This window comes from Lotus japonicus, chromosome 3, assembly GCF_012489685.1.
Source record: "Lotus japonicus ecotype B-129 chromosome 3, LjGifu_v1.2".
In the NCBI taxonomy this organism is placed as follows: domain Eukaryota; kingdom Viridiplantae; phylum Streptophyta; class Magnoliopsida; order Fabales; family Fabaceae; genus Lotus; species Lotus japonicus.
In genome coordinates, this window is record NC_080043.1 from 36725397 (window position 1) to 36753203 (window position 27807).

The 27807-nt window shown below is 35.9% G+C and overlaps 4 protein-coding genes across 5 annotated transcripts; 3 read left to right on the plus strand and 1 right to left on the minus strand.

Moving 5' to 3' along the window:
* Window positions 1–1429: 1429 nt before the first annotated feature.
* LOC130709473 (uncharacterized) lies at window positions 1430–16933 on the plus strand. Of its 2 annotated transcripts, XM_057558841.1 has the most exons (17): window positions 1430–1548; window positions 1654–1774; window positions 2047–2135; window positions 3041–3176; window positions 3269–3398; window positions 5065–5158; window positions 5264–5404; window positions 12423–12523; window positions 12954–13067; window positions 13584–13819; window positions 14685–14743; window positions 14840–15022; window positions 15114–15237; window positions 15374–15432; window positions 15697–15842; window positions 15923–16087; window positions 16438–16933. In XM_057558841.1, the coding sequence occupies exons 1-17, from the start codon at window positions 1485–1487 to the stop codon at window positions 16738–16740; spliced, it is 2265 nt and encodes a 754-aa protein (XP_057414824.1). In that variant the 5' UTR covers window positions 1430–1484; the 3' UTR covers window positions 16741–16933. The 2 variants fall into 2 exon arrangements, with proteins under 2 accessions (XP_057414824.1, XP_057414825.1); XM_057558842.1 differs by lacking the exon at window positions 16438–16933 and having other exon boundaries at window positions 15697–15828; window positions 15923–16083.
* A 1250-nt stretch (window positions 16934–18183) lies between these two features.
* Window positions 18184–19532, plus strand: LOC130709475 (senescence-specific cysteine protease SAG39-like). The gene is made up of 2 exons (XM_057558844.1): window positions 18184–18683; window positions 18808–19532. The coding sequence occupies exons 1-2, from the start codon at window positions 18248–18250 to the stop codon at window positions 19503–19505; spliced, it is 1134 nt and encodes a 377-aa protein (XP_057414827.1). The 5' UTR covers window positions 18184–18247; the 3' UTR covers window positions 19506–19532.
* Window positions 19533–19932: 400 nt separating this feature from the next.
* LOC130709476 (uncharacterized) lies at window positions 19933–21543 on the plus strand. Its single transcript, XM_057558845.1, has 4 exons — window positions 19933–20205; window positions 20439–20628; window positions 20820–20913; window positions 21117–21543. The coding sequence occupies exons 1-4, from the start codon at window positions 19952–19954 to the stop codon at window positions 21434–21436; spliced, it is 858 nt and encodes a 285-aa protein (XP_057414828.1). The 5' UTR covers window positions 19933–19951; the 3' UTR covers window positions 21437–21543.
* On the minus strand, window positions 21421–26483 carry LOC130709474 (organic cation/carnitine transporter 4). The gene is made up of 3 exons (XM_057558843.1): window positions 25899–26483; window positions 22569–22953; window positions 21421–22469 (listed from the first exon to the last, which is right to left on the minus strand). Exons 1-3 carry the CDS (start codon window positions 26296–26298, stop codon window positions 21683–21685), a joined length of 1572 nt encoding a protein of 523 aa, XP_057414826.1. The 5' UTR covers window positions 26299–26483; the 3' UTR covers window positions 21421–21682.
* Window positions 26484–27807: the final 1324 nt, after the last annotated feature.

Consider the following 27807-nt stretch of genomic DNA (forward strand, 5'->3'; position numbering starts at 1 on the left):
GATAAAAATGAGAATAAATTTAATAAGCTATAAGCTTTAAGCTATAAGCTACCTGAGATAGCTTATAGCTTAAAGCTTTAAGCTACTAAAATAAGCTCCTTCACCAAACACTTTTGAAGAGCTTTTAAGCTAGTCAAATAAGCTTTAAGCTAGTCAAATAAGCTATAAGCTAGCTGAAATGGCATGCCAAACATAGGCTATGTTTGGCACGTTTAGCTGATAAGCTAGATGAAAGCTGAAAAGCTAGCTGATAGCTGAAAAGCTAGCTCATAGCTGAAAGTTGATAAGCTAGCTGAAAGCTGAAAGCTGAAAAGCTATGTAATTGTAACAAAAGTGTTTGGTAAAATTAGCTGTTGAACAAGCTGAAATTGTAAAATGACATAAAAGGACATACTTGTATAATTATTTGTATATTTAACATTACTTTATTTTCACATTAACACCTATAGGATATTAATATTAAAATTATTATAACTTTAAATATTTTAATTTGACTCAATTTATTTATCATCTTAAAAATAGTTTTCCGAAGGAACAAAAAAAATCATCTTAAAAATATAATATTAACTTTTACTTATTTTATTTTAACATTAATACCTATATGGTGGAATTTTAATAAAACCGTAAGGATAAAAATGACAATAAATTCAATAAGCTATAAGCTTTAAGCTATAAGCTACCTCAGATAGCTTATAGCTTAAAGCTTTAAGCTACTGAAATAAGCTCCTTCACCAAACACTTTTATAGAGCTTTTAAGCTAGTCAAATAAGCTTTAAGCTAGTCAAATAAGCTATAAACCAGCTGAAATTGCATGCCAAACATAGCCTATATTGTGAAATTGAGTGAAAAGCAATTCCAACTTTATTTGGCCAAACAACTTTTATTTTAAATTTTACATTAAAAATAAAATATCTAAAAAGCTGTAATTAAGAATGACAAAGTGAGTTCGACTCGACAGGTCAACCCCCTTAACCCTAAAACAACATCTAATCAATATCATTGAAAAGTTTAAGGTAACACAATAAATAACATTGTAAGAATAGCACGTGCTCGAATGCTGAAAAATATATATTTATTATGAGAGACATGCAACCGTTTTTCAACTGAGTGATGTCATTCGTTATTCGTTAATGAAAAAAAACTTTATACATAGGGTGAGGGATTATTTGTGAGGGATTTTTCTTCCAGCAATAATCTCCATGACCATTCTTACCAATACCATCATCACTATTCTCACTGTGTTGGTTCCATCACCTGAAGTTCCTGTAATTCCTTTTTCAGACGCACCCACTTCAACTTTTCTTGATCAATGCCGGAAGGAAAATGTCTTATGCAAGAGCCAATGGTATTTTCGTAATTTAAAATTAGTTCAAGGTTAAATTTGTAAAAAACACCTTAAACCTTAAAACCCACATTACACGCACTCAGCCACCAAGAGAGAGCGAGAGAGAGACTGAGACTGAGACTGAGAGAGGGAGGGAGAAATGGCTCAGAGGTATCGCCGTGTGAAGGAAATCTCAAGGGTTTTAGCACCCATTCTTCAACCAGGTATGTTTCCTCTTCAAAGCCCCAAATCACAGAACAAGAAGAGCATCATCATGATCTTTCTGTAACTCTTCAATTCAATGTATCAATTTTCTGAACCCCTTGTAGGTGATTGTTATCAGCAATCTGGCAGAGCTCTAAAGTCAGTGGCTTTGTCTATAATGTGTATGGCTTCAGGGCAGAAGCCATTTCCTAATGCTACTCAACTGAGAGGGTTTCATGTACACAGGTAATTAATCATTACTTTTCAAGATTCAACTTTTTCCTACAGGGTGTCTAGCACAGCTTAGTAGGCATTTGGATGCAAATCAAAGAGAAGCTTATTTAGTGCATTTTTCTAGTAGAAAAGCTTTGATAAGTCCGTATCCAAACGGGCTACTAGCTATACAACATAATAAACTACAGAGCCTGTTATCCTTTGTAAATATTGAATTTTTGAAGTATCGTTCGTAGTTTAGGATTTTCTTGGTTTCCTGACTTCTGATTGGCAGCCTTGTTTAGGTTCTCAACAATGGTTGACGTGTCACGCGAACCTGCCCCTAAAATTGATCTATTGTCTTTCATTAAAGCTTCACTGAATGAGTTTGAAGGTATTTATTATGCTACTCTACTACTTTTCATTTTTAGTTATGTGATCTGTATTTTCTTGCTCTTTTTGCACTTCTTTTTACTCATGTTACTTTTAAATCTTGTGCATATTATCCTCACATGTTCTTTGAAGTGGGAGTCCTGTCCGACGATGTTGTTCTTATTTTTTAATGCTTTCAGTTGAATGTGGTCATTATTTTCTCAATTATACTTTATAGTTTTGAGTTGTGTCAGTGCAATATTTTCTCTGTTGCAATTGTGTCGTTAAAATTGGACTGGATTGACTTGTCTTATCGGTTAACTTAGAATAAGTGCCTGGTCCATTAAACTTAAAACTGCCTGATCTCAAGCAGCTAGAGCTGGTCGAAATGGGTTAAAACTGGTCAACACAGATAAAGAATCAGTGGTGCAGGATTTGAATCAATTAGTTTTCTATATTTTTTTCTTTCATATTTTTCTAAATTTAACCAAAAATAAAATATAGTCCAATAAAGATATTGAGCATTGATTATTAATTTGTCATTTTATCTTACTATAAGATATATAATACCATAATAATATATATTAAATTTAAAATTTGACTTGAGTTGATTTCTTAATATTTTGATATTCATTCACTATTTAATATGTCATATCATATTAAAAATATATATTTATTTATTTTCCTCTTGTAACAAAAAAAAATTATTTATTGCTGATTCAGCCTTAGTTTAACTACAGTTGAAGCAATGGACTGTGAACCGATTCAATAACCAGTCCAACTTTTTAAACATTGGTTGCAAACTGGCAATTACATGGTTCCAATTTTTAGGCATTTGTTACTACATTTAAGATTTCATGAATTAAGACTGCTACCCTTTCTACGTTACCTCTATTAAACCATTCATTTTTTTATTTGAAATCGCAGGCACACATCATTATTGGTTAAATCAATCTGGAAAATGTAAACAAATTTTTGAAGGTGATGGAATCTTTTTGGTTCTTGCTGCTAGGAATTTTGAATCTGGCAATATGTTTCAAAAACTGAAGATGGTTCAGAAGAGGTATGGGAAGAATATTGTTTCCTCTCCACCTAAAGACTTGATACAGGTAGCAATGGCTTTTTATAATAATGAGAATATATTTTTGGTGGCAGGTTCCCTCATATTAATATCATGGGTTTAAAAGTAATTCACTCTTCTGCAGAACGAGTGCACCTAATCCAGTTTCTTATGACAGAAAATATCACATTTCCTATTTTGTTATCTGAGCGGACATTTCCTCAGGTAAGGTAAATTCTCTTGATTAGCTCTTGAAATGACATTATTGTGCTGTTTGATCCATGTAGCTGATTTCTCCTGATGGAAAAGGTTTTGGATGTTATTGTTGTAGCTTCTAAAATACATTAGCATTTGTTGCATATATGGAGTACTATTTCTGCCATGATGAAAGTTGTTTGTTTAATTGTTTGTTAAAATTTCCTTGGTCCCAGATTAGTCTATTAGTGGTTGTCAATGTCTTCCTTATTACAATCTGTATCAGATATGGCAGATCTCTTTTTCCAACTCCACCTCCATCGTCCTTAAAACTAGATAATAATGGCATGTAGCATGTTGCACCATATCAATGATGACTAGTCTGGAGTGTACTGCAATTTTTATTTATGCATCCTAGTGTAAACCTTCCAAGTACGTGACTTGAATGGTTTTATAGACCAAATGACCAATGGATTAGCCTCATGGATCCCATCACTTCCTCCACTTGAAAAACCGTCCTTGTTCCCAAGGCTAAATGCAGAGAAAAGTTTCTCTTCTCAAGTTGCATTGTCAGCACCAGAATTTGTTTGGCTTTGACTTTTTTTCTTCCCATGATGACTTGATTATCGAAAACTGTGGTTGATTGCACCCCATCATCTGGCTGAAGCTTGAGGTCTTCAGGAAGCTCAGGTTCTTTAGTATAATGTAGGATTGTAGGTAAACTGGACTCTTAATGTATGTAGCAGCTGCAACTTGTAGGAAACTGTTAGATAATTTTTAAGAACTTTAAGAGGACCATATAAGGTTCAATCCTCAATTACAAGGGTCTATGAGAGGAAATGAAGGAGTGATGCAGGGGAAAATAACCCTGTGCCCTCAATGTGAGTAGGAGAGTTAGTTGTTAGCTGTAATTGATTTGTATAGTGTAACCGAATATTGTCCTAGCTGTCATAGTTAGTTGAGATAACAATTAGCATAGAAATAACTACCCTGATGATAAAAAATAGAGAGAGGGAAAAGCGGAAAGGTTAGGAAATCAGTTGGTAGTTGGGGTCGTGGAGAGGGCTGAACTCTCGAAATTGAGGGTGAATTACCTTCATCAGAAACTCTTACTCCACTATTTGGATGACAGTAAGTTAAACTCTGTCTGTGTATTTGCCATTGTCCATGTCCATAGGGCCCTTACCAAGGGGGCATGTTAGGTATAAAAGCAGTCATGCACCTTCATCTAATAACTTATGAGAAGAGTTGGCTTGTTCCTTGACAGTTTTCATTTCATTTATACAATCTGCCTTTTTATTACTCCCTCCGTTCTTTTTTATAAGAGTCAAATTGAAATGCATCTTGGTCCTTTTTATAAGAACCAACTTGAAGTTTGTAGTGCATTAATTATTTTTTGACAAACTTACCCTCATTTAGTTGGATTTTCTCTCTCTTTCCACTATGCAATGCATTAATGATCAATAGAAATTTTAAAAAGTGGGTTGGGGCAATTTTGTAAAGTTGATATAAATTGAGAACAAATTTAATGCTAAAAAGTACTTTAACTACATTTCTTAAGGGGTGTGCATTGGTGGTTTGGTTCTTATAAAAAGGAAAGGAGGGAGTATTTTTTTACTTTAGTGTTTTTAAGATACATGCGTATTTGGTTTTGTCATCTGCAATTTATTAACAATATATCTTTTGATTTGTATAGATCATGAAAGGTTCGTGCTACATATTATTTAAAAATTTTAGGAGCCCTATAATTTATCATGAGAAGGACGTGGATCTTGAAATTCTATGCCAAGGTAATGGTACATTTTCTGTGCATAACATTGCGGACAATGAATAATATGTCTATTCTTAGATTTTATATATGCATGTTTACAATTTGACTTCGGTGTCATATGTAGCTGTTTCGGAGTTACAGAAGCAACAGATTGATGATTCTAAGTTACGGAAGGTCTTGAAATTCACATCATGGAAGCAAGATGGGGTCACTAAGGATCAATATATTTATTCTCCTCTACAGAATTTACTTCTATATTACCCAGGTATTGAGAGATCAATTGACATTGTTTTTGTAAGTCTTCCATTTTGTAATAGTGTTGTTAGGTAAATTTCCCGAGAATGAACCATATGGAATCAAATTTCTAGTCCTTTATCTTTCGTTTGAAAATACTATATTATTAATTAGAATATGCATATCAGTGTAAAGTGTCTTTATCTATTTTCCACTGGTTGTTATGGAGTGAATTGAATGTTATAACTAGGAAACACGAACTATTTCTGCTTTTGAGAAGCATAATGGCGTTATGAAGGAAGGCATGGAGTATAGTAGGAATATATGCATTACACTGCTTAACTGAATTTATATTTAATCAATGGTCCCCCCCGCCCCCCCCCTTTACCACCATTTGACTCGGTATCTTAGGAAAATATCTCCTAAACCCTTACAATGAAGACTGTTGAGATATATGTGAGATATCCAGTAAATATAGTGTTTCCTTTTTTTTTTTTTTAAAATAGATCATTGATTGACTTTGATCAAATTTCCACTGTAATCTCATTATCATAGTTTCTCTATGTAAGTTGATTATGTACCTTAAATGTTGAATAACACAAGTGTGACTCAAAGAAGTCCCACATTGTATAAATAAACAAGTGTACAATAGTATATAAGTTAAAGGACGCACACACGCGTTGGCCAAGTGCCTTAAGGTTTATGGTGATGTGGATGTAGCTGAAAATGCCTAATGGCTCGTGATCCCAAAAAAAAGGAAAAAAAGAGAGATAAGTCATATAAGCCTCTGAGACTCAGGAATAGAAGTCTACCACCGGATGACATTCTGCTTGAGTACAAACCCATGTATTAGAGTAGCTCAAGTCTGACGCAAAGAAGTCCCACCCACATTGTATAAATAAACAAGTGTACAATAGTATATAAGTTAAAGGAAACACACCCATTGCCTTATGTGGCTTAAGGTTTTGTGGTGATGTGGGATGTAACTTAAATTCTAACATATGTTTATGCTTTTCTATGGTTTTAATGCTAATGGATGTCAGGTGTAAATACTTCATTATTTTTTAATGTTCCCTGTTGTATATTGTTTTTTCTTGATTTAAGCATTACCTTTGAGATATATCTTATTGTTTTATGTTAGATCTAGGGATAGTTCTATTAGGATCATTATCCTAACCTTATTGTTATTGTTCTGTTAGTTTTAGTTTGACTAAGACTAGGGAACGTCATCTACAAGTAATGTATGATTCTCAAGTTAGTATGTATCAATCAGTTGTTCAGAACATTTCTAGTTTCAAGCTGATACCAGAGCATTATGGTTCAAACCCTAGTTTTTCGTTCAGCCGCTGTTATAAGGGGTTGGCCCGCTTTTTTTTTCTTTGTTGAAAGTCAATGTGAATTTCGCCATCAGTCTTAGAGACCCCTTTATCAACTTCTCCTTTGTGAGCCATAGTAGGAATCACTCTCAAGCTCCAGTTATCTAACGGAGGCTCACCAGCGCGTGGGATCTGCACGCCACCCTCTGGTCATCCATTCACCATGTTGTTTGGTTGGTTCTGCTCTCTGGAGCTTCATTGTTCGTTTGTAACCACTTTTTTGGTTTGTGGGTCTCACTATTTAGTGGTCTCCCGACCTATTCTGGGGGTCTCAAGTTGGCTAAGTTGGCTTTGTTGTTCTTGTTGGTCACTATGTTTGATCTGTTTTCACGGAAGAGACTCCCAAACTTGACTCCAAGCTGAATGTTGAATATTATTATTAAGATTTACTTTAGAAATAGAGATATGGTTCAGATATAGGTTTCTATTATAGATTAGTATCTTAGGTTTCTATTATAGATTAGTATCTTCAAGATTTAGGAAGATATAGTTTAGATATCTCTTTTACATCTATATATATTGTACAAGTTTATCAATATATGAAATATCAGAAATTATCATATTCAAGTTGGTATCCAGAGCTAGGTTTTTAGGTTTCTTTCTCTCTTTACTGGTTTGTTGTTCCAGCAGCCACTGTGCTGCTGCCGCTCGTTTTTCCGGTGGTTAAGTGACTTCACGACCACCGCCATCAGAACCAGAGGCCGCCAATCTGCTCTCCGACGAAATTTCAACTTCGTCCGACCACCCACGCGCCGCCACAGCACCACAGCTTCGCAGGCGCGTGGGTTCCACACGCCGCCTTCCAGGCCGCCACGCGCTGTTTTTCCGCCACCAGAGGGATCGTCCGGCCTTCCTCCTTCCCTTTTGGCCACGTTTGGTTTGTGGGTCTTCTGTTTTGACCCTGTTTCGTGCCACCTCTCATTGTTGGCAAAGTTTGGTTTGGTTTGGTTTGTTTTTAGGTGCTGTTTTGCATCTGTTTGGACGTCCTCCTTGACGGCTCCCATCGTTTGCCCAATTTTGTTTATTTGTGCTTTGTCTCTTTGGTATTTTTCGTCTTTTCTTCATGGCTGAAGAGAAGAAGAGTTTGGTGTCTTATGCTTTTTCCGGATCTCCTAAAATTACCTCGGAAAAGCTTAATGGAAAGAACTATTTGAGTTGGCGTGATGCTGTTGACATTTGGTTTGTTGGTCAGGGATTATCTGACCATCTTTCTTTCAAGGTTTCTGACATTGATGCTTCTAAAAAAGACGATTGGAAGAAAGTTGATGCTCAGCTTGTATCCTTGTTATGGCAGTCGATTGAACCGAGTTTGATGTTTCACTTTCGCACTTACAAAACTTGTTATGATATTTGGAAGACAGCTGAAACCTTTTATGTGAATGATGTTCAAAGGCTTTATGAGACAGCTCGAGGTATATCGTCTCTTCATATGACAGATTCTGACCTGCCCTCCTATCTGAAGAAGGCTCAGTCTCTTTGTGATGAAGTCAAATTGATGTTGGAAAATGATGATGTAAAGGAGATGAAAAAGAAGATTTATAATATGCTCATGGTACTTGTTCTCCATGGCCTCCATAAAGACTATGAATCTATTCGAAATCAAACTCTGACAAATTCTGCTATCCCTACAGTTGCAGAGCTTATTGGTCGTTTAATTAGGGTTCCGCCACCAGAGATGGATTCTCACACCGCTTCCGAGTCATCTGTTTTGGCCTCTAACTCCTCTGGTCGAGGTCGAGGTCGAGGTCGTGGAGGTAGATATGGAGGTAGAGATGGAGGTCGTGGTAGAGGAAGAAGCAATCTTCATTGTTCCTATTGCGATATGGACAGCCACACTCAGGATCGTTGCTACCACTTAGTTGGGTTTCTTAGCAAAACTGCCACTGTTGCTCAATCTCCGGTACATGCTACTGAACAAAAGCTCGAATCTGAGGAACATCGTCTTTCTGCTAGTGAATACAAGGAATTTCTTCAACTTAAGGAAGCTCAACAATTCTCTTCCTCAGCCACCGTAGCACATGCTGGTAATTCTACCATTTGTCTCTCTCAATCTGCAGGATCGTGGATTTTAGATTCTGGTGCTTCTGATCATATGGCTGGTAATCCTTCCCTTTTCAATAATTTGACACCTCCTAAAGCACCTCATAGTGTTACTCTTGCTGATGGATCTAAAGCACAAGTCAAGGGCATTGGTCAAGCTTCACCCCTTTCCTCTTTATCCTTAGATTATGTCTTCTTTGTACCTGGTTCCCCTTTTAATTTAATTTCCATAAGCCGACTTACTCGTGCTTTGAATTGTTCCATAACCTTTGTTTCTGATTCTTTTCTCATACAGGACCGAAGTACCGGGAAGACGATTGGAGTTGGATATGAATCACGTGGTCTCTATTACATGCAACCTTATCTATCAACACTATGTGCAGTCTCCGAGTCTCCTGATCTTTTGCATCGTCGGTTGGGTCACCCAAGTCTTAAAAGGTTGAAGCAAATGGTTCCGAAGCTTTCTCACTTGAAGACATTGGCGTGTGAGTCATGTCAACTTGGAAAGCATGTTAGAGCATCCTTTCCATCTAGTATTAGTAGTCCCACTGTATCACCGTTTGACCTTGTTCATTCTGATGTTTGGGGTCCAAGTCGTGTTACGTCTGTTTTAGGATTTAGGTATTATGTTACCTTCATTGATGACTTTTCAAGATATACTTGGTTATTTTTAATGAAAGATCGTTCTGAGTTATTTGATGTTTTTAAGACTTTTTGTTTTGAGATCAAGAACCAATTTGGAAAGACTATTCGCGCTTTACGCAGCGATAATGCAAAAGAATATTTCTCTGCGCAGTTTACTTCATTCTTGGCATCTCATGGCATCATTCATCAATCCAGTTGCCCTCATACACCACAACAAAATGGTGTGGCTGAACGTAAGCATCGTCATTTGGTAGACACAACCCGAACTTTATTAATCACTGCTAACACCCCATTGAAGTTTTGGAGTGATGCCATTCTTACTGCATGTTATTTAATCAATCGCATGCCATCTGCTGTTCTTGGTAATAAGGTTCCTCACAGTATTTTGCACCCTCAAGACACTCTTTATGTTGTTCCTCTCCGGGTGTTTGGCTCTACCTGCTTTGTTCATAATCTTTCCCCTGGATGTGACAAGTTGGCTGCACGAGCTATTAAATGTATATTTCTTGGATACTCTCGCTGTCAGAAGGGATACCGGTGTTACTCACCAACTACACAACAATTCTATGTGAGTGCGGATGTTACTTTCTTTGAGGATAAACCATTCTTTGACTCAGCATCCGACGTGGCTTCGCAAGATTTTATTGACCCTGGTATTACATCTCCAGTATTACTTGTGCCACTCGCTTACTCTCGTTGATTTGGTATTACTTATGAGCGACGACGATCAGACATATCAGGACCTTCTCCTACAGTTGAGACTCGTGATTCAGATCCAGCTCCAACATCTCCTCCTGCTGCGGTCCTCCCTGATCCTCTTGATGACCAGCCTATTGCTCTTCGTAAAGGTAATCGTTCCACAGTTAATCCTCATCCCATTTATAACTTCCTAAGTTATCATCGCATATCACCTTCCTATTGTTCCTTTGTGTCTGCCTTGTCTTCTGTTACTATTCCTAAAACAGTTCAAGAAGCACTTTCACATCCTGGATGGAGACAAGCTATGATTGACGAGATGACTGCCTTGGAAGCCAATCATACGTGGACACTTCTTCCACTTCCTCATAGTAAATCTACAGTTGGATGTCGATGGGTCTTTACCATTAAGGTTGGCCCTGATGGACAGGTGGATCGCTTAAAGGCCCGACTTGTTGCCAAAGGGTACACTCAGATATATGGTGATACTTTCTCTCCCGTTGCTAAGATGGCATCTGTTCGTTTGTTTTTAGCTATTGCTGCCATTCGCCATTGGCCGTTGTATCAACTTGATATTAAGAACGCTTTCTTACATGGTGATTTAGAGGAGGAGATTTATATGGAGCAACCACCTGGGTTTGTTGCTCAGGGGGAGTTAGGTAAGGTTTGCCGGTTGTAGAAATCTCTATATGGTTTAAAGCAGTCACCTCGAGCTTGGTTTGGGAAGTTTAGCAAAGTCATTCAAGAGTTTGGCATGATTCGTTGTGAAGCCGATCATTCTGTGTTTCTTAAACGCTCATCATCCAATCAATCCATTTATCTTGTCGTGTATGTGGACGATATTGTCATTACAGGTGATGATCAGAAGGGTATTGAGGAGTTGAAACAACACTTGTTCAAGAACTTTCAAACTAAAGATCTTGGTCAGTTACGATACTTTCTTGGGATTGAGGTGACACAATCAAAGGCAGGTATTGCTATTTCTCAAAGGAAATATGTTCTTGATATTCTAGAGGAAACTGGAATGCTTGATTGTAAACCTGTTGACACACCTATGGACCCCAATGTGAAGCTTCTTCCTAATCAGGGGGAGCCATATCTTGATCCAGGGAGATATAGAAGATTAGTTTGGAAATTGAATTATCTTACAATGACTAGACCTGACATTGCCTTCCCAGTTAGCGTTGTGAGTCAGTTTCTTAATTCACCATGTGATAGTCATTGGAATGCAGTCATCCGGATCCTAAAATACATTAAAGGATCACCTGGAAAGGGGCTTGTCTATACTGACAAGGGTCATACTGATGTCATTGCATATGCTGATGCAGACTGGGCAGGTGATGTTAGTGATAGAAGATCCACTACAGGTTATTGTGTTCTTATTGGAGGAAATCTAATTTCCTGGAAAAGCAAGAATCAAACTGTTGTTGCAAGGTCTAGTACAGAAGCAGAGTATCGTGCTATGACTAATACTACGTGCGAATTGCTCTGGTTAAAGCACTTGCTTCAGGAGTTGAAGTTTTGTGAGTTAGGACCTATGGAGCTTGCTTGTGATAACCAATCAGCTTTGTATCTTTCCTCAAATCCAATTTTTCATGAGAGGACCAAACATATAGAGGTCGACTGTCATTTTATCAGAGAAAAGATACTCTCAGGCGTAATCAAGACTTCCTTTGTTCAATCTAGGGATCAACTTGCAGATATGTTAACCAAGTCTTTACGAGGTCCTAGGATACAAGATATATGTAACAAGCTGGATGCATTAGATATATATGCTCCAGCTTGAGGGGGAGTGTTGAATATTATTATTAAGATTTAGTTTAGAAATAGAGATATGGTTCAGATATAGGTTTCTATTATAGATTAGTATCTTCAAGATTTAGGAAGATATAGTTTAGATATCTCTTTTACATCTATATATATTGTACAAGTTTATCAATATATGAAATATCAGAAATTATCATATTCAAGTCTGAATACTGCACTTATTAATTATTATAATATATGCCTGCGTAGACTGATTATTCACCCTATTTTTCCTCAAACCCTATCCTAATTCTGGACAATTTTTATTGCCTTATCCATTCATCCTTTCCTAAATGGGATATTCACTTAATAATCTTGAAGACTCAAAACATCATGTCTTAGCTCATTTAGTAGTTAAAAAGTGAGTTTGGTTTTGTAGCAGGTAATTAGAATATTTTAGAAATAATAGCTTATATGTCATGTTTCTTTTTTCTTTTAATGTTGAAACTAATTTGATGTTTCAATATCGTTTGTCCTTTTTTACAGGTTGTGCCTCTGCAGATGAAACTTCTAACCGCCTCTTCTTTTCTGATTGCAATCATCATAGGATTATTGTATCGGATGGCAATGGAGAGATTATGGACTGTGTATGTATACTAATTAATGAAATAATTACAGTTCAATATGCATTTTGATTTTAGGTCCTATATTAGCTTAATTTAATATGCTATCTAGTGATAGTTAAGACGATATGGCTTTGAACATCAATGTCGATGATGTATCTCCCTGGTAGGATACCCATGTTGATCTCTCTTTCTCTCTCTCTCTCTAATATGCGTTTAAGCACGAGATAGATTCAAGGTAGTCAAAATCAAGATCTTATCTAGAATCGAGAAAGGAGTACAAGATTGTAAATCAAAGGATCCTTATTTAACTAATGTTAAGCTTATCCAGATGTCGATGAAGGGGATCCTTGTCAAGATAAAGCATTGAATTTTTATTTAATTTTAATATATAGTATTTAAAAAAGACAATGGAACTGAAACTTTATAATTACTTTCATTGTCTCTTCTTTAGATTGGCTCTTCCCCAGGATTTGAGGATGGATATTTTGAATCTGCTAAACTAAGGCGTCCTGCAGGTTCTTATTACCATGCTTCTGAGGATTGCTTATATTTTGTGGATTCAGAGGTATGCATTTGGAATAACGTAATAATTAAGATCAGATTTCTGCTCATCTCTTCATCACATTTGATTTAAACTTTATGTACATCAATTTGAGTATCAAAGATCAATATCCCTTTCAATGTTTATCCATAGCTCTCTCCCAAAGCTGCTGTATGATTTGTTGAGCCAATTCTTCAGGGTTTGTATGAAACACAATGTTAACTTTTCTGCTAATAAATAAATTCAACCTTTTTTACATGTGGAAACTCCTATTATTGCTTGAGAGATGCATGTGGATTTGTTGCTTTGGCATTTATCATTTAAGACTAACATTAATTCAGAAAGGGGTAGGACTTTGAACTAGTGGTTTTTACTAACGGTTAAAAATTTACAAAGGAGAGAAGGAGTGGGAACCTGATGATAGCTACTTCTCTCTTCTCTCATTTCTGTATTGTCTTCAGGAAAAAATGCTTGTATTTTTATTTCTCTTGATAGTGTTGTCCCTTATCATTTCTTTGATTCTGGTTCATGTATCCTAAGAACCATGCTATCAGGAAAGCTGACATGGGAGCACGAACAGTGGAGACTCTCTTTCCTGCAAGCGTCACTAGCAAGGGAGGAGGCGTATGGAATTGGATCATGAATAAGCTTGGTTTAGAAAGCAGTGAGGAGACCAATGTCGAGGAAAGATCTGAAGTATTTGATTCCAAATCGTTATATTTCCCATGGCATCTTTTGAAATCAGTTGATGACACTCTCTACATCATAGACCGCAGGTGAATGATTCAATTGTTTAAACTTTTTGGTAAAACATCATTTACACCCCCCATCCCCACAACATACGAGAAGAGGTTCAAATATGTAATGCGGTGATAGAAATGGCTGCTATCAATACAAGGTAGATTGTATTGATGATTGAATTAGGTCAGAGTTACAGACAAAAGTAAGAACAGCCTTTGCTACTAGATTTGTAAGGTCACTAAAATTTGAATCTGCTAGATCTAAAGAAATATTATTGGCTTGGTGATTTGATAACCCATTTCATATAACCGTATGTTAAATTTCTGAATACCTTGTAGGGTTGAAGAAAAGAAAGTGCATTTTATTTTTGTGCTTGACCTTGACATGGTTCCTTCACACAATATTGCTGACTTGGAATTTGGTCAAATTTTAGATGGGAGTTAGAATTGAGATTGCTGTTGATTCAAATTTTGATCTTTCTATGTTTATAAGAGATGGAAAACAGTTAAGAGAATTGCACATGATATAGCACAAGCTCCTTCTATCTAACTTAACTGAGGAGTTAGGAACTTCGAGTTACATAGTAATCCAAACATGAGAGAGGATTTAATGTTGATTTTTGAAGCTCATGTGTCGCGTTTTTTGAATGGTGGAGCCCATTAAGTTTAGGGGAATAAATGTATTATTTTTGAAAGAATAATGCCACATCATTTTAATGTTTTAAAGTTTGCTTCTCAAGCACTAAGATGGAAAAAAATGTGTTCAAGAGAAGCAAGATTTTAAATTTTCTTATCAACTAAATTGTCTTGGACTATGATTGATAGTAGATGATGATGCTAATTGTACATAGTTGAAGGTTTATTCCTGTCATCCTTTGGTACTGATTGTCATTACTTATAGGTTTCAGACTTTGTGGACCATGGATTTCAGTTCGGGGAAGATAAATGAAGTTTTGGAAGGTTTGCTTTGATATCAGTTATTTGGTCACTTGTTAAATCAATCTTGTATTTAACTAGAACTAATTGATTCTTGTATTATTTTTTATTGAAAAATAGGTTCTAGAATTCTTGAGATCTGTGGACAGCCAATCATGAAAAATTTATCCATCTTAGATCAGATTCCCTGTGATTGGTTTCCAAAGAAACCTGATAATGGCAATTTATTGGAGGGCATCCCACGTTCTGATCTTTTATCTTCACTGACAACTTTGCAGAATCACATTTTCATTTGCGATACAGGTATTCATTCTTTTTTCCCTTGCTATTCAATGCTTTCTTTTGTGGTTGCAATTTTTGAAACTATTAACTACCAGTTTTTGTATCTGACCAGTTGGACAGAGGATTGTGAAGGTCAACGAAGAATCTAAGGTCTGTGTAAACTTCCAGTTATGTAATTTGGGGATACTTGGATTACCTTATTGGTTGAATTCCCCTCTGGAAACATATTATGCCGTGTAAGCTATTTCTCTTCACACTTTAGTGATGTTCCTAAACTCAATTTGCTGTTTGTGTTCAATTCATTATGTTGAAAATGTAAGATTGTATCCTGTGAAATATACTAACTTGTAAATCATATTACCTATTTGGCAGTGGAAATGGACTTTTGGGTACAGCAATTGATCATATACAGCATTTTGATTTTCTACCAGGTCATTTCAATTTTTACATTTTAAAATTGGGTATTTTTGAATTTAAACATGGCATGAATCTGTTGGGAGATTGTTTAGTTGGTTATATAAAGAATGATATCCCTTATCAGTTATAGTTCTCTCACTAGAGGATTATCAATTACACGGGCTGTTCTTAAATCTTTTAATTTCAAAATTTGAACTTAATCATCAACAGCAATGTGATGCTATGGAAAACTATTAATTGTTTTTGGTGACCTAGAACTTTTGTGCAATGTGTCACAGGCAAGATCGACATACAGTTGAGTGTGAATGTTCCTTTGGATATTGAGCTTGTAGAACCATTACAAGAATCCTGTATTTGGCGTCAAGCAAGAGGTGCAGCAACTGAAATTTCTGGAATGGATGATGTTCCAGGTTCCTTAGAAAAGGTTTCTTTTGCAAATGGTAACTTTATTTAGTAAAGTAGTCTGGTTCAACCTTTGCACTAATTTTTGTCTTCATGGTGTAGGTTGGTGCTGCCCAGCAGTGGTACGATGAACTGGATTATCTTGCCGCTCCAAAGCCTGAATCTGAAATGACTGTTGATGTCGATAATCTGGATAAAAAGTCAGTGGTAGAAGATGAGGGAGTTCGCATCAGCTGTGGTGTATGTACTAGCCCTGGAACAAGTGAGGTATACTTATTTATTTTGACCTTGTCTTATTTCTGTCATTATATTATTTGATTAGAAGCAAAATACCCTAATTGGAATGAATGCCTTTGATGTGCTCTGTTTTTTTCTTCATCAAAAGTACTCCTCCCCTCACGCAATATTTTGTTAGAAGTCCCATTGAACTATTTCTCAAATGGTATATCAACCCCCAAGAAATAATGGTCATGAACTTTATGATCCACCACTGCCCCATTGCCATTTAAATTATGCTTTTGACAAAATTAAACAATCTGAACGCACATGACAAATTAACTTTGGTGCTGGTCATCAAGTCAGAGTATCAGTACTAATATCTTTTTCATTTAACTCAGGTTATTGTTTACGCTGTATTGTATTGTAAACTTAGAAGAGACCCAAACTCAAATGATGGCAACCGGGTAAAACATGCAGCAAGGATACTTGACATTTTGAGCTCTAAGAGATCTGGGAAAAGAGAGAGAGAATTATGGAATGAATATCTATTGCAATATAAGGGTGATTTGAGAGATCTTGTATTCATGAAACCACTTCACATCAGAATTAGATTGAATACTCTTGATCATCCAAAGGCTGAAAATGGAAGGGATATTATCTTAACAGACTCCTCCATTAAGGTGAACGTATTACTCAATTGACAGTAGGTTGTTGTATTATTTTTTGACTGCATGATAAATGGGTTCAGTAACCTCTGTGCCATTGCTATGTACCAAGAGTACCAGCTGCAAAATGGTTTATAAGACATTTTTTTCGTTTTAAATTTGATTTGATGTGCCTAGGATTTTTGTGTCAGGATTATATTATTGCAATAAGGTACAGTATTTGTTCCAATGAGAACCTCCAGATGACTTGTAAACTGAGGTGAAAGGGTTTCTTTCCTATATTTGGAGAAAATAGAGCTTTAATCTATTTTTAAGAATACAAAATCAAAATCCTAACAATATTTCATGTTTCTCTCTTGTATTTGGTTTTTTTTTTTTTTTTTACTTTTGAACCCTTTCGTTTGAGAGGAATTTGAGAAATGGGGAAGTTTTTGCACACCTATCAACTGATATTTGCACACCCAAAATAATCTTTTTTTGGCTAAAACACCCTAAGTGACTTTGAATGTTTTTGGAATTTGAGCTAAATTTGTGTTTCTGAAACTAAAAATCCTTTTAGTTTGAACCTTCGGAAGTTGAATTTTCGGAACATAAAAATTTAGCTTTTGAAAGTTGAAGTGCCGGAAAATTGCTGCGTAGGTTCTTGTCAACAACTTGGGATAAAGGAGAATAATGTTTCTCACATATAATTAAATGATAATTTAAAATTTTGATTTGGAAGTGTTGAGTTGTGAATAAAAACCCAAGGTAAAAGAGAGAATTGAAAAACGTATTAAATTATGGAAAGTTGGAGAAAAAAATTCGATGTGTAAATAATAGTTTTAGGTTAAGCTTTTTATTTAAATGGTAGTTTTGGAATTAAAAACAATTAAAAAATTAATTGAGTTTGTTATTAATTAAGCTTTTCAACACTTTTTCCAAGCAAAGTGTTGAAAATAACACGTACGAGAAGTTCGCCATCACAAATAAAGCAAGCTGCGGCATCTCAAACCAAAAACTGCTAGTAATATGTTCAACCCACCCTCAAAAAAAAAAATGTTCAACCCACAAGATACAAAAATGTTAAGGATCCTTTCTTCTTCATAAACCTTTGACCATTCTTTGTCTGGTTATGAAAATTTTATCATGGTACATTTTCTGTTCTTTAAAATAAATAGTTAATTAAACATTATTCAAAACATAGAAAAATCAAACTTAAGAACCTTTTGTAATTTTTTTTTAAATAACTACCCCACGGACACACTTCGGGTATCTTTTGTTTTCTAATATAAATATAAACAAGACAAAAAGTAGTACATTCATTGACTTCACAGTTATCATCTTTCATGGAACATAAATTTGCCATGTAACTAAAAAATAAACCAATTTCAATTTTCAAACTGATTCAGAATCAGAAATTTCTCATGAAGAGCATCAACATGTCACTTCTATATAAACTATTTAATTTAGCCATTACTATCAACTTAAGCCTCACATAAACATACATCTAAAAAGTTTAATCTATCATCAATAGTCCTTAGCCATTACTGAGTAATAGACTTCCATGGGGAAAATCCAATATCTTGTAGCTCTTTTTCTCATAATTGTAGTATGGAGTTCTCAGGCAATGTCTCGAACCCTTGAAGAAGTTTCCTTATCCGAAAGACATGAGCAATGGATGGCAAAATATGGCAAGGTCTATAAGGATGATGCAGAGAAGGAAAAACGTTTTCAGATATTCAAAGACAATGTGGCCTACATTGAATCCTTCAATTTTGCCGGAAACAAATCATACAAACTCAGCATCAATCATCTTGCTGACCAAACCAATGATGAGTTTAAGTCTTCCCGTAAAGGGTCCAACCGATCACAAGGACAGATGAGGAATACAACAGCAACAACATCATCATTTAAGTATGAAAATGTAACTGATATTCCTGCTAGCATAGACTGGAGGAACAAAGGAGCTGTTACTCCAATTAAAGACCAAGGGAAATGTGGTAAGATAAATGACAACATCAAATTATGTTATATATCATGCATGCTTTCTTGTTTCACTACATTATGTTATCATGCTTTCTTGTTAATTTATAGAGTTTGTAATTTTGGTTTGTGATATACTAGGTGGTTGCTGGGCATTTTCAGCTGTGGCGTCAACAGAAGGTATGTTCCAAATAGCTAGTGGAGAATTAGTGTCCCTCTCAGAGCAGGAACTTGTGGATTGTGACACAAACGGCGAGAGCCAAGGATGTGAGGGTGGCTATGTGGAAGATGGATTTGAATTCATTATAAGAAATGGTGGAATCACCACTGAAGCAAACTATCCATACATAGGAGTTGATGGAACATGCAACATTAACAATGAGGCGTCTCACATAGTTCAGATTCAGAGCTATGTGGAAGTCCCTAGTAATAGTGAGGAGGCACTCCTCAAAGCTGTCGCCAATCAACCCGTGTCAGTTTCCATTGATGCTGGAAGCAATTTTCAATTTTACTCAAGTGGAGTTTTTACAGGAGAATGTGGAACTGAGCTAGACCATGCTGTTACAGTAGTTGGTTATGGTAGCGATAATGATGGTACAAAATATTGGATAGTGAAGAACTCATGGGGCACTGAATGGGGAGAAGAAGGATATATAAGAATGCAGAGAGACATAGATGCAGAGGAAGGCTTATGTGGTATTGCAATGGATGCCACTTTCCCCAATATCAACCATGCACACGAACCCAATATTAGTGGGAATGCCTCTTATTCCATTTCTTTAATCCATATGTTTTGTATATTAGGTCTCACATTTGTTTTTCTATTTTTTTACCTCTAGAACTTGTGGAGGTGTTATGTAGACATATATTGTACACATTCAAGTTTTATTTATATTCTTAAAATTGGTGATCTAAAACATCTTGATGAAGAGTGAACTCAATGATATACAAGAATGCAACAATTTTTGGGATTGAATCATTGTAGTCTATTAAGTATGGTTACTTCAATTTGGATTCGAGTGAAGTGTAACTTAATAGACACATCAAGTGAAGTGAGGGGCATACCATTAGGACAAAAATGGAAGATTCATGGAAGATGCGAACGAAATTGATGAAATTTAACAGGTAGCATTAGTGAGTACTAATAAATTTTGTACAAAAATACTAAAAACAAAGCAATTAAAGGAACCATCTTGGTGTGTAAATTATAAATCTTAGAATTTTGATCTTTATAAATACCCACATCAACCATTTGGCCTCCTCAGTTACTTAACACCTCGGGTTCATGGGTGGCGGAGGAGCAATGAGGACGGCCGCCAAGTTTGCTGCTGCGATCAGGGGTGCGCAGTCGGTCTGGAGCGCCTCGCGGCCCGTGTCTGCAGCGCCATGGGAAGTGAGTGACTGGGAAGACGCCGCTGGTGGTGATGGACTTGTTATAGATGACTGTGAGGTTATGCCGCCAACATTAGTGTTTGGCGGTGTCCCTAGTTTGCAGGAGGCCCAGGCAGCCACCACGGAACTGAAACATGCTATTGATAAGTATAGTTCTCTCTCACTCTCTCTATCACTTTACATTTTATCATGTTGTTTAAATGAGCATAAAAAACTTGGGTCAAATTACCAGTCATATGTGGACTAATAATATTTATGATATCATTGATCCGACTAAGACTAGAATGATTTAACTGCTGAGTCGTTTAAACAATCCCTGCACATTATTATTACATCTGATATATATAGTTTCATTCCATTTCTATTATATCATATTTTAGGATATACCAGCCTTCCAATTCTGCTGAATGTGAGGGTTCTTCTCCATATAGTCAAGTCTCTGCTGTTCAGTTTCCATATAATTCTGGATTGGAAACAGAATCTCGTGTCATTGAGGCTATTTCAAATCCTCCAGTTCCAAACCATGCTCTTCAGGCTTTTCAGTTGCTTAGTGCAAGTCCTGAGGCACAGGTAATTGGAGATGTTATATTACCAAATGATGCATGTCCTTTAATTTGTCTTCTTTGGTGAACAAAGATTAAGGATAAATTATTTGGTAAGCAATTTTTTTCAAAGAATTAAACAAGGTTTTATACATAAAATCCTTGCTGCACTTCATTTTGTTAAACTAATAGAAGTTACTTGACTTTGCCCTTAACCAGAATGCTGTTGCTTCTATTGCTTGTGACCCGAATATATGGAACGCAATTGCGCAAAATCCCACGTTACAAGATTTCTTCCAATCACAGCACATAGGTAAGTGGTAACATAACTTAATTTGAAATCCTCGTATACAATTGATTCTAAAGTCAATCAATTTTGGACAGAAGCTTCTTTGAGTAACTTATGACTTATAGAATTGACTACGGAGAAAAATTAGATCCCTCTTTTTCTTTTTTTTCCTATTACATACCTTCCATTACTCTTTTTCTAATCTATGCTATTGGATGCTAAGACAGATTTTGCTGCAGTTTCTGGTTTTGATGTAAAGGGAGCTCTTGAAAAAGCTGGAGAGTTACCTGATTCTAACTCAGGAATTGATTTTGTTGATTTGTTAAGAGTAATCCACAATGTCAAGCTTACCGTATCTGAAATGGTAAGCAATGTGTCAAACTACTTTCATACCATATTTGGGCTCTCAACTCTTCAAAATTTGTCTGCTGGTGCTGATGATCATGGAACAACAACAGCAAACTTCAATGATCACATAGTCATGGGAGGAACTTTTATGGGGTTGGCAATATTAGTCGTGCTGGTGGTAGCTTTGAAACGAGTTTAAGAGAATTACACTATGTAATAATTTTTTGAAGTGTTCAACTCAAGGGAGATAAGAACCAAATCTGAAATGCTCTCAAGTTTAAGCAATATATCTACCCTTTTTTCCCACAAAGTAAAGCCTTCAAACTTCTGAGATTTCTTTTTTCTATTGTACAAAAATTTGCCATATCAAAGCAAAATTGAAAAGAAAAGCAAAACAATTGCCTAACACATAAACATGTAGATAGTGGTACTAATAGACACAGCATTATGCAAGTCCAGCTTCTAATCCATTAAAAGTATCATAGAGTGGCAGGTTCAGCGTCTCCGGCAGATAAAACGCAAACACCCCACCAAACATCCCGCAGGCAGCAAACACCACAAATGGCCAAGCACCACCCATAACCACCACAACCGGCGCCAGTATAGCCCCCATCTGCGAGGCCTGCGTGGCGCAACCAAGCGCGGCATTTCTCACCACCGTGGGAAACAGCTCCGACGTGTAAATAAACAACAAGTTATAAGTCCCCGCCATCCCAAAAATCCCCAATACACCGCACACCATCCTCACCACCTTCCACACTCCAACATTTCCAGTCAGACACCCCAAAAAGCAAAAGAACCCGCTGAACCACATTGTCCCTATCGCCAGCGGCCTCCTCCCGAACTTGTCCAGCAACACCGCGGTTATCGTGAACGCAGGCATCTCGGCCACCGCGTTCAGCAATACGCTCATGTAGAGGTTGGTTTCGAGGTTCGTCACGTTTAAACTGAGACCATAGTACACTACAGAGGCTAAGAAGTTTAGAGTCACGGCTAGGAACAATCTAATGCGTGTTATGGGAGAGCGAAGCACGTCCACTATGGACCCAGCAACTGCATCCTTGTTGCATGAGCCATTGTGTGTTAGTAATGGTAATGTTGATGCTGATCCTGATGCTGATACGTCTTCATCCAGTCCGAGAAGCACCCCTTCTGGTAGGTGCTTTCCGTTGGATGAAGCGATCGAGGACATGATCTTTGTGGCCTCGGTTATTCTTCCACGAACAAGGTACCTGTCATGAACCAATTATTCCAATGTCATGAATTAATTATCCTAAAAATTTGAGTTATTGAGATACATGAATAATTTTATATTATATTTGTAACTGTACCATCTTGGGGACTCAGAGATGAAGGGAAGGACGAGGAGGATGTAGAGGAACGAGGGGATGGAGGTGACGATGTAGAGGGTTCGCCATGTTTGGAAGACATAGGCGATGCCGGATAGGAGCGCGATGCCGGTGGAGAAGAAGTAGAAGGTGGACATTCCCGCAGCGCCTCGCTTGGTGGGGCCGACGGGTTCGGTGGCAAGGACAAAGGCGCAGAGGCCGACACCACCGGTAGTGAAGCCGGTGAGGAGGCGGAGGAAGACGTAGGTGATGTAGTTAGGGGACATTGCTGTTAAGCAGCCGAAGACTGCATTGAGGGCGCAAACCACTGTGAGAGAGCCTTTCCTTCCAAGAGAGGAGTCTGAGAGGTGACCAAATACGCCAGCACCTGAAATTGCAATAGGATTAGTATCATATTGTTTCTATGCCATAGTGAATAGTACCTGTTATATTCAATTTGGATCATCTCCATCCAATCCATCCAACACTTTTAACTACTTAACTTGGAGTGAATGGAGTCCTCCTCTTATTATAATTTTATAAATAAATACCGGAGCGAGGACTCTACTAAACAAGAAGTATGATCCTTGTCCTCAATTTCAAATTCATCTCGAGAAGATTTTTACCTCATCTTCATTTTTCATGAACAAATGTTATTGAGATCGGATCCCAAATGGGACAATTAACATGGGGATCACCATTGTCATTTCAGTTGAAAATTGTTATCTCTAAATGTGATGGGAAAAAATTAGAGATATGGGATGTAAAATTGAAATGAAAAGGAAAGTAACCACAAATGTATCAATGTTGGCATCAATAACTCTCTCAAGAATGGCAATTTTACTACCACTGGTCCACTACTCTGTCAAGGTACGTGAGTGATCATCACACAAGTGTTAAGTGGACACGGTGAAATGGGGGGATATTCACTTCTGTTCCTACATAAATAAATGCCGGCACCACCATGGCATGATGCAGGGGAACGTTATCAATCAATTCTTATTAAAGACAGATGGACCAATGAACAGAAATTGGACTACTCATGTCGTGGTTGGAAGAGAAAGAAAAAGTGAAAACAAAAGAGAGAAAAAGTGAAAACAAAAAGAGAGTAAAAGTCAAATTTGAGTAATATTAGATGTTAGTGTGTATAGAACTTTAAGGTCACTATATACATTAAAGAAATGAAACACAATGTGAAAAAGGAAGCATGGACTAAACTAGTTGTGTGCTCGAAATCATTCTACATGTTTGGTTTGCTTTTCCATAGAAAACTTTTAAAATCACATCTCATTGTAGAGAAAATTAACTAATAGTAATTTTTTTCATAAATAATTCTCCTGTTAAAATTCAAGTTTTTAATTATGGTTAAGTGAAACAATAGTACACGGAAATCAAGGATATATTAATATAATGAAGCCGGCGGGCCGGGGAGCATATCTATCCAGTTAAACTAAGTTGGAAAGCATATGCCTTTGTAAAAAAGTCATTATTAAAAAATATGAGTTTATCTACTACTTAACAAAAATATAAAAATAATGTAAAATGAAAGTGAACCGTAAATAATCATTTTTTTTTTATTTTTTTTTTAAATTGTAAATAATCATTGAAGATAAACTCATTTTATTTGTTGTAGATAGAGTTCAATAATGAGCATAGTTGGTCTAAAATAACACTATATGACGTAGAAACAACAATTACATTTATTTTCTAATTTGTGAACATTCAATTAGATGTACATATAAATAAATTAATTGTGAGTAGGTCTATAACCTTTACGGATAAGCTTGTTTGATATTAAAATATAAGAGCTAATCTCACTAGAGAAAAATGATGATGCACTATTGGTGTAAGATTTTTTTTCACCGCAAACCAATCAAATTTTAAGGATGTGAGAAAATCATATCTCTCTTTTTATTTAATTTCATTAATTGACGTGATGCATCCTTGAAATTTAATTGGTTGACGGTGTAAAAAAACTTTACATCTTTAGTGCATAGAAATTAAACTCATCTTACTAATTGCCCTATTTTATAAAATGCGCATATTTTTTTTTGATAATATAAGACCTTTTATGTTTTGTTAAATAATATGTGATCAGAACAATAATAAAAAATCTTATGGGAGGATGTGTATTTGTCAAAAATATTATTCTATAGATAAATTTACTCAAATCACTCCAAATAAAATATCGTAACAAGTATTTGGGACTTAACCAAGTCATACCAAAATAGGTGGTTGCCTCATAAAAAAGTCTCATAATATTCAATTGTTATTTTTGCCCAAACAATTTTTTAAGGTCTCTTTCAAGTAGTAGTTGTTAATTTATTTGTTGTGTTAAAGTTTAACCCCTGACCCAATATTTCTGATTTCACCCTAACATTTATTTTAAAAAAATTTAACTTACGTTAAAATATTATTATCTCATCTAAACTAGTCTGACGTACTGTCATCCACTTGGTTGTTGAGACAACAATCTTATCTAAAGAGATACTACTAGACTAGTAGTCAAATAAATCAGTACCGAAACGACAACCAGAAAGGTCTACTTTGGTCCGTTTCTGTTTTAGACTTTTTTATCATTCTGTAACAGACTCAGAGTAATCGTGTTCCGTTTTCTCCTTCTTCTCCTCTCTGTCACGCCGACCTCGTTGCTCATCATCATCTTTATTCTTTATTCATATTCTCCCTCGTCCTAACCCAATACCCTCTAACAAACAAGAATCTCACAAGATCATACATATCTATATTTTTCTCATATTTTCTGAACCATTCACACCCTCCTGACAACTTCAAAATACAACTATTCAATTTTTGTTTACTTCGTAAATAAATAAATAGTTGCATGTGACATGTTTGATTTAAAAAGAACCATCTCTCAAGCACCAAAAAAAAAAAAACCATCTCTGTTTCACAAAAACGTATATATCATATTGAGCTACAAAAATATTATCTATTCTCATATTATGCAGCAAGTGCATTATTTTATTCGGTGTTAAGTAAGATATCTCATAACCAATACTCCAAGACTAATCTCTAGTGTACTATCAACGCATTAAACACTAAGATTTTGTACAATGAGTTTTTTTTTATTGAAACCACTAAATGCTGAATCACTAAACCAACTCACCCAGTTTTTATATTAAACTATTTAGGAATAAAAAATGTTTTCATCCTACAAAAATAATTTGAATTTTAAATGATAAGAGCTAGAGAAATTTGAGTTGAGAATGGGAAGGTCCAAAGATGGGTATAATTTATGTTTTTGATTTAAAAAAATTCATTAATATAAAAAAATAAAAAACAAAGAGAAAGAGAATGAGAAAGTGAACTAACCGATCATACAGCCGGCGAAAAAGATGGCCTGGACCAGCCCCACCTTATATTTCTCACCGCAAATCAATCCCCACTCTGACACCGTCGACGCACCGTTCCCGCCGACCCACTCCCACTCCCCCGGACGGAGACCACAAACACTTCCCACGGCGGCGCTGCAACCGGAGCCGGCGACGCACCTCCAATCCGGTTCTCTATCGGCAAAAATCATCACCATGGTGTGAAACGCCTCAAGCGCCCAAGCAAGACTGGTGAGGACAAAGTGCTTCAGCTGCCACCGCCCAAACTCCCCGCAATACTTCTGCAGCATCTCGTCGATGCAGATCTTCTCCACCTCCGCCTTCTTCTCGGCCGCCGGGAGCATCGGCGTACGGAGGTCGTCGGACAATGTGGCCGCCATTTAGGGCGTGTGTTCTTCTCTCTTGTTTTTCTCCGCTGGTTTTGGTTGGTTCAGCTTCCGTGCGCAACGTTGTTGGGACCGTTATTCCAATATAAAAAGAACACACGAATATGATGGCTTCTTCAAGGGAGTGTAAATCTGTTGAGAGAGTAGTGTGATGAAAAGATATAATATTTGAAATAAGAGATAAATGAAGGTTGTAAAGGATATTTAAGAATATTCTCTGATTGCTTTCTGCATTAATGATAAATAGTTATTTTCCCTTTTCAAAATACATTTATTATTTCAAAATTAAAACTTTATAGTATTCTTTTTTTTTAAATGAACTTTATAGTAACAAGTATAATTTGATTAAATGTTTCAGCGAAGTTGGCAGATCAGGGTGCTTCATCTTCCTCGAGATCAAAATATGGTGGTGGATGTTCTATCTAAGTTTGCAACTATAATTCGGTGCAGTTGGCGAGTTTGGAGGTTACCGCCATCTATGGTGGTACCCTTTCTTTACCAGGATCAATTAGTATATTTGTTCTTTTCGTTTATCTTACATTTGTAAAAAAATGATAACCAGTATAATTGGATTAAATGTTTTAACATTAAGAGATAATACAAAATATAAATATTAATTTTAAACCCAAAATAGTTTTAGTGACAGCAAAAAAAACCCATAATAGTAATGTACCAAAAAGAAAAACCATAATAGTAGTTACTTTTAATTTCAAAAAAATATTTATTACTTTCTTTTATTATATATTTAATATTAATAATAATGTTAATATTCAATAAAATAGATTGAATAATTTTGTAATTCATATATATTTAATATTTGATAAAAATTCAAAATTTTGTTAATTAAAAGAATCTAGCATACTTAAAATTATTTTTTTGATATTAATATTTTTTTCTTGTACCAAAAATACTTAAATATTTTTTATTTTTTAAATAATAAGTATTTTTTTAAACAAAATAAACTTATCTTCACGAATGAAATCCATCCTACTAAGTGATATATAAAGAAAAGAGTGAAAAAATAATAATATGAGAAATAGTGAGATAGAGAAATAAGATAGAAATTTCCATTCCCAGCTTTTTGTTTTTTACTTAGATTAGGTAACTGGACTTTTGGTGGGTTGGTGGCTCGATACTGAGATCCCCAGCCAGGCAACTAAAGAAGAGGATGACACGCCGCCGAACACGACCCTTTAATGTAATAAACATAATATTCAAGATCGATGACTCACATACACTAGTGAATTTTGATTATTGCACTGATGATGTATACAGTATATATAGTATATACCATTAGCAGGTAAGGGGATCGACTCAAGCTGCCAGCTGAAATCAATAAATCTACTTTCAATCCTTCATGTTAGATTGCTTTCAAAGTTTCAAAAAAATTAATAATAGCAAAATTTGATATTAACTAAAGAAATTTGCAGGATACACATAGGTACGTGATAGGAAGCTAAACAAAGAATATTAGAACCCTAAAATCTGAACTAAGAAAAAGAT

Coding starts and splice junctions, on each gene's coding strand:
- LOC130709473 (XM_057558841.1), top strand. CDS start 1,485: ATGGCTCAGAGGTATCGCCGTGTGAAGGAAATCTCAAGGGTTTTAGCA. Junction 5,159..5,263: donor TCTTGAAATTCTATGCCAAG/GTAATGGTACAT, acceptor TGTCATATGTAG/CTGTTTCGGAGTTACAGAAG. Junction 14,744..14,839: donor GATAAATGAAGTTTTGGAAG/GTTTGCTTTGAT, acceptor ATTGAAAAATAG/GTTCTAGAATTCTTGAGATC.
- LOC130709475 (XM_057558844.1), top strand. CDS start 18,248: ATGGGGAAAATCCAATATCTTGTAGCTCTTTTTCTCATAATTGTAGTA. Junction 18,684..18,807: donor TAAAGACCAAGGGAAATGTG/GTAAGATAAATG, acceptor GTGATATACTAG/GTGGTTGCTGGGCATTTTCA.
- LOC130709476 (XM_057558845.1), top strand. CDS start 19,952: ATGGGTGGCGGAGGAGCAATGAGGACGGCCGCCAAGTTTGCTGCTGCG. Junction 20,206..20,438: donor CTGAAACATGCTATTGATAA/GTATAGTTCTCT, acceptor ATCATATTTTAG/GATATACCAGCCTTCCAATT. Junction 20,914..21,116: donor CTTCCAATCACAGCACATAG/GTAAGTGGTAAC, acceptor ATGCTAAGACAG/ATTTTGCTGCAGTTTCTGGT.
- LOC130709474 (XM_057558843.1), bottom strand. CDS start 26,298: ATGGCGGCCACATTGTCCGACGACCTCCGTACGCCGATGCTCCCGGCG. Junction 22,954..25,898: donor TTTCGCCGGCTGTATGATCG/GTTAGTTCACTT, acceptor TTGCAATTTCAG/GTGCTGGCGTATTTGGTCAC. Junction 22,470..22,568: donor ATCTCTGAGTCCCCAAGATG/GTACAGTTACAA, acceptor GGTTCATGACAG/GTACCTTGTTCGTGGAAGAA.